This window comes from Lactuca sativa, chromosome 7 (assembly GCF_002870075.4).
Source record: "Lactuca sativa cultivar Salinas chromosome 7, Lsat_Salinas_v11, whole genome shotgun sequence".
Taxonomy (NCBI): Eukaryota; Viridiplantae; Streptophyta; class Magnoliopsida; order Asterales; family Asteraceae; genus Lactuca; species Lactuca sativa.
This window is the reverse complement of record NC_056629.2, coordinates 88,096,068-88,102,424: the sequence shown is the minus strand read 5'-3', so window position 1 is coordinate 88,102,424 and position 6,357 is coordinate 88,096,068. Positions and strand designations below refer to the sequence as shown.

The following is a 6,357-nucleotide window of genomic DNA, read 5'->3' as shown; positions in this document are numbered from 1 at the left end:
CGAGTTCAGACGATGTTGTAACTACATATTCATGGGATTCACAAATTCCGCATGCCAAACTAATGGTCATATCACATCAGTGAGAATGATTCATTTTTTTGTAAAACCAAAATCAGATAAGAAATTTTGATTTTTTATTTTGGAAAATGTCAAACCATTGGTTTTTTTATTTCGGTTTTGGTTTTTTGTTTTTTTTAAATATATTTTCAGGGTTCTGTTTTTTTTTTTTTTTATTTCATAATTTTCTTCATCAACAAATGTTGCTACAATTTAACAAAAATAAATAATTTGCTAAAACATAATACAAGAGAAAGTTTGTTCACATTTAGTCATTGAACTTTTTAGAGGGAAACGAACTTTCGATTTTGTTCATATTTAGTCACTAAACTTTTTTTCGCTATCTATTTGCCATTGAACTATTGAAACTGTTCACATTTTACCCTTATGACCGGCAACAGCCGGTCATAAGGGTAAAATGTGAACAGTTTCAATAGTTCAATGGCAAATAGATAGCGAAAAAAAGTTTAGTGACTAAATGTAACAAAAATCGAAAGTTCGTTACCCTTTCAAGTCATTATCACTCACAGATTGCTTCTTTACGCCTCCTCATGTTGATGGTGTAAGGTGTTAAATGTCTTAAAATTATTGATCCAAATTTTGTGAATTTGAACATAGGAATTGCCGAATTGGCATGTTGGCATTCTTTATGTGATACCCAATTAATCTCTATAGTCTTGAACCTATCAATACTCAATACTAATATAAATAGTTGGGATATTTTTCGATCTAAAAATAAAATGTGAAACTTTAATAATAATGTAAAGATCAAGTAAATGAAGTTAAATCCTCCTTAATAAATAAAGATTTTTTTTACTACATGTCAATCTCTAATGAGTTTTGACACTTGTTATTTTGTGGTATTTTTGAATAAATATTTTTTCCATTTGCATTTTCTCTTTTTTTTATCCTTCTTAATTAACACATCATATTTACACTTTAATTAATAATTGTCTTAATTGAAAATCATCAATAAATTACAATATTACAACTCATATAGTATTTAATATGTTTCCTTTTAAGTTTCAAATTTAAACAAATTTTTGTTTAAACCTTCATATATATATATATATATATATTTTTTGTTTTATCCGACCCGTATAATATACGAGTCTCACAACTAATAGAATTATCAAATGTAACGATGTCATAAAAAAAATCTAAAATGGAAAATTAAAATAAATCATATTTAAAAAATCTAAAACATTAAAATAAATCTATTAGATTTGTGAATTTAGATAAATTTAAAAAATAAATAAATAAATAAAAAGAACACAGTTATTTTGGTTTTGCCATCAATTAAACTCGTTAATTTAGATTTGTGAATTTTATACGAAAATTAATTTGTAAAAAAAATAAAAAATCCATTGCTTTAAAAGGCAAACACAGTTTCTGGAGACATCCAGAGGGAGAAAGAACGATAGTTGCTTCAGGATAAATCTTAAAACCCACACGCTCAACAATAATCCTGATCATCCACTCGGAGCAAATTTTACTGAAAGTTTGTGTTTGATCGTAGGAATTGCTGTCAAAGCTTATCAAAAACCGTTTGCATCGAAGCTGCAGAAAGAATCGGTAGGAGTTGCTGTCAAAGTTTATCAAAAACCGCGTAATTGTACGATGGAAGGTTATTTACCGGTGAAGTTGAAGAGGAAAGATCTAGATGAAGTTAACGACGACTTCTGCGACTTCTCCCTTTCTTCTCCGGCTAGGAAAATCCGCCGTCTGGTGCGTACACACATACATACATACATACATACACATATACTTAAATTTCTGTTCTGTGATGCTTTACGATATGAAAAAATTGTTTATTTGTTACTTGTAAGTAGCATTCGTCTCCACAATCTAGATAATCTAGGGTTTAGGGTTCGGTTGATAGCTGTCGTTCAAAATTCTCTTGAATATTCCGTCTGATTAAAGCTGGATTTTCTTTGCGAAACCTAGATTTTTTTTATTAGCAAATAGCAATTCCGTGTGGTTTTTGTTAGTAACTTTTTGCTCGCTTTGATTCGCGAAAATTAGTTCCGATTAATGAAGGATTTTAATTGTGTTCAGGATGCTGATTTGCCTCCAATAATTGAGGAAGAAGAGATGGGGAATCCAGTGGTGTTTGAACAATCGGTTCCCTCTCAAGCTACATCCATGGAACAAGTAATGACAAGTAGCCCGGTAGCCATTAATGAGCTGAATGGTAGTCTTCCTGAGAATGAAGAGAGGGCTATTGTTCTATACGACCCCATGAACAACATTCCTTCATTCCAATCTCGTTCACCTTTCTCCATTTCAGTTAATTCTGACTTCCTTTCAGGGTACAAAAGTAAGTTCTTCGCTCCATATATAATCAAATCTTCAGATGATGACAAAACAGAGAAACTAGAAGGTGGCTCCGAGCCAAGTAAAGGTAGCCTAGCGGTGGTTCCATGGGTGGCACCGCCTTCACACCACCGTGGAAACCCAGAAGTGGAGTTCCCTGAAGCATCTGAGATGATGGATGCAGATGATATGGAAGCCATAACCATGGATATCGAAGATGCCAACTCACAACAAATTCCAAGAAACGAAATGAATCAGTGGCAACAACATTGTATGATTCCAGAAGCACCCATGAATTTGTCTACACCAATTTCTTGGTCAGGTACTACAGGTGTTTAGCAGTTGAAGTTAGGTTTTTAGTTGTTAATGTAGTTTGATTCATGAAGGGTTGGAACTGGTTTATTGGGTAGAACCCTGGGTAGGTGTGGAAAGGGTAAATATGGTATTATTGTAGAAGGAATGTTATATTGGAAGAGGTCTTGTATTTGGATCTGATTCAAGAATCGAAATGAGCATTCCAGTTTTTGAATATTGTATGTCACATTTTGTAGAATCCAAAATTGAAAATCATAATGCAAGGTTGATTTTAGCCTTTTTTTGTATGTATTAAGTCATTATGTTTACAGAAACCTATGTACAAAGGTTATCCAACTTTATTTTTGTATGTTTTAACTTTTAAGTCATTTACAAAACGTGTTTTACCTTAGATTATCAAATCAAATACTCGGGTTGATAAAGTCAAATATGCTCAAAGATGACGTCTATATGACAAAACGTGTTTTACCTTAGTTCGGCGACTTAACATTTTCTTAGAACTAACATCCATGATAAAGTGTGGGTTTTGTGGTTTATTAACACCATATAAAGGCGGATTGTAGAGAATGTGAAGAGGAATTAGAAAATAAATAACAAAATCCAAGTGGAAGATATTTGTTTGATAAAGCATATGTAAGCCCTTGATAAAGATGTTTGGGTATGATATCGAGAGGACATGGTGAATATGAATGTGTCACGGTGTGTCAATCTTTATGTGTATTGGAGGTTATGTAGATGACGTTGAAGTTGTTGTGGTATACAAAAGTGGTAGAAGTACTAACAACGTTGGCAACCTTGTGATATTCGGTATCATCACTCATCACCGGAACAAGAAACTATGTGTTGATGTTTGGAGGACCAAGAGGCGAGTCTATTGCCCAAGAAAAAGCAATAACCGAAAGTTGTGCAAACATATAGATTAAGGAAGTGGTGTATGGTTCTCGAGATGTATCGAAGGATGTGCTCCAATTTATTGAAGTGTGGTTCTTAAGGGTCATGCATATATAGACATATATAATGTACGAAATATATGATGTATAAAATATGCAATTTATTGAAGCGTTGTTTCGAAGACCTTTTGGGGCGCTGCCCCAAACCCTACGGGGGCACTGCCCCTCGACCCCGCCCGCTGACGGGTTAACGGAACCTCCATCAGGGGCTCTGCCATTTGGACTCCGCTAGGGGTGCTACCTGTAGGACCCCGCAAAGGGGCGCAAACTTTTCTGTCATACCGGCTTATAATTCGATCTTATATATGCATGCGCTCTGCATTCATTGAACATATAATATAGCATACAAATAATAAGTCTCATTAGCTCACATTTTAGTTCGAATTACATAAAATGTCCGGTGATATTAAAATCACCAACAATAAAGACATATCTAAGAAAAGAAAGAATCAAAGGAGAATTGGTTACATTTATGACACCACGGAATAAACGTATTTTCCTGTAGTGATTCTCATTCCAATAATAAATGGGACAATATACAAATATGGGATAATAAATTGATACAATATACAAATACGGGTTAGGCCTCACTACATAAATTCCATAAAATAGGCCAAGTATTCAAATCTAAATAATGTCTTTTGTGGTTAGGCTATTTAGTACTCTCAACGGAGGGTTTCGTTGTCCACTCGAGACCCAACCAATAACATTAACACCACCATGATGTTTAGTGGGGGCTAGCGGTTCTAAATGGTCATGCTCATTTGTGGTGGGAGGATGATGGACAATGTCTAATTAATTTCTTTCTTTCTATCTCTCTTTGACTCTCTCTACCTCTTTTTACATTGTAAATGATTAAAAAATATATATTTTTATTTAAATAAAAAAAGAATATAATGATGTGGAGTGGTAGGTATAACAACATTTAGGGGTTGTATGTGGTAATGAGGTGACAGTGATATAACACGCACCATATTTGTGGTTATTGATGGATATTGGTTGTCTGTGGTGATGAGATGACAGTGATGTGGCACCCACCATATTTGTGGTTAGTGATGGATTTTCTTGATAGCTTTTATATAAGTCAATGAATTAACGAGTGGCCTGATTTTTTTATAGGTACGGTGATTTAGTACGTATATAAAAGCTTTCTAGGTAGGACAAATGAAAAGTAAGTTTTTGTCTCATAATATTTAAACGTCTGTATTATACGTCTAAAATACATATTGAAAACATACTATTTAAACCCATTAGAAAGTTATTCGTGTGCTTTGAGTGGAACATTTTTGTAGTTAAAATAATTTTAACGAACACAAAAATTGATGACTTAGATACGACAAATAAAGAATATGCTATCATCTTTGACTTTAACCTTTATTATATAGATCATCATAACATTAAGATAAATAGTAAATGTATTACCCGTCATTTTTCTTGCTATAAATCAATTTTGAAGTAAATGGTTAACTTTCTATGTAAGATTAAAGAGGCATTACAATTGTAAATTTAGAAAAGAGGAGTTAAATTGTACATAATGTAGTGAAAATTTCATCATCGTTTGATATATTGTATCTAACCAAGATAAACAATAACAATATGCTAGTGTTTGGATGAGCAATTATTAAAAAACCATACATTTTTCTTGAGATATACATACACATAAAAATATAAAATTGTAGGGTACATTGCTTCTATCTTGTGTGAAGAAATCAAGTGCAACAAATTGGTCTCTATGTTATGAAGCATAGACAAATTTATATTATTTAATAAAAACATTATTCTTCCAGCAATCTCAAATTGACCCATATCGTACTGCCCCACTATTAACAGTGGACTGCTACATATAGGGTTTGCTACATGATACGTATGGGTCCAACGTGTATAGGGAGCTAAATCCACAATGAAATTACTTTATACCTCCTAAGTGCCTCGTGACTGAGATGATGGGCACAAAGAATCCAATCCACATTGAAATTAAAACTTTCAGTGAAAATCTATAATTGTTATCAAAACTCGAACCTTTAACTTTTTTGCAAGTATAACTATGGTACACCCTCTAGATGCTTTCATGTGCAAACATTTATTTCTCCAAAGCATCTATAATAACCTAAAATATGAGCTTTTTCAAACCAAAATGGTCTAAAATATCAAAAAATATATTGGAGGAACTTTTTCATGGAGTTTGTAAATTTACAAGCTCCTATCGAGTTTTTTCAATGGTCGTGGTAAATTCCATTTGTTTTTAACGAATTGTAAATAAACAACTTATACAAACAACATATAAATAAACAAGGAGTTTGAAAAACCTCTACTATTATGTAGGGGTGAAAATTCTTATGACTTGTTATGTTTTTTTTTTTATTATTATCATTTTTTTCATAACATTGCTCCAATTTTTTCATGGGTTATAATTAACTTCTTCATTGCAACTACTATTAATGAAATTGTAGCATTAACCCATTAAGATTCTTGATATGAAAGATGAAAATGACCTTGTTTGCTTTAGTTATTCATGCATGTTTGTCCCACCACTTTGTTCTCATATTCAACTTTCATGCATTGGGGACATTATAATTACCATTTCCTATATTTACAATGACATCAATTGGTGGGGTCCATGGATGACGTAGACACTTTTTAAACATAAATGGTGCATTTCATACTCCATCAAATCCCCAAAAAGAGAAGAAAAGTTAATCATACATATAAAGATCAACCA

General features: G+C 32.6%; 1 protein-coding gene across 1 annotated transcript; it reads left to right on the top strand.

Moving 5' to 3' along the window:
* Nucleotides 1-1,433: 1,433 nt before the first annotated feature.
* LOC111888567 (uncharacterized) lies at nt 1,434-2,965 on the top strand. Its single transcript, XM_023884729.3, has 2 exons — nt 1,434-1,785; nt 2,116-2,965. Exons 1-2 carry the CDS (start codon nt 1,678-1,680, stop codon nt 2,710-2,712), a joined length of 705 nt encoding a protein of 234 aa, XP_023740497.1. The 5' UTR covers nt 1,434-1,677; the 3' UTR covers nt 2,713-2,965.
* The last annotated feature ends 3,392 nt before the right edge of the window (nt 2,966-6,357 follow it).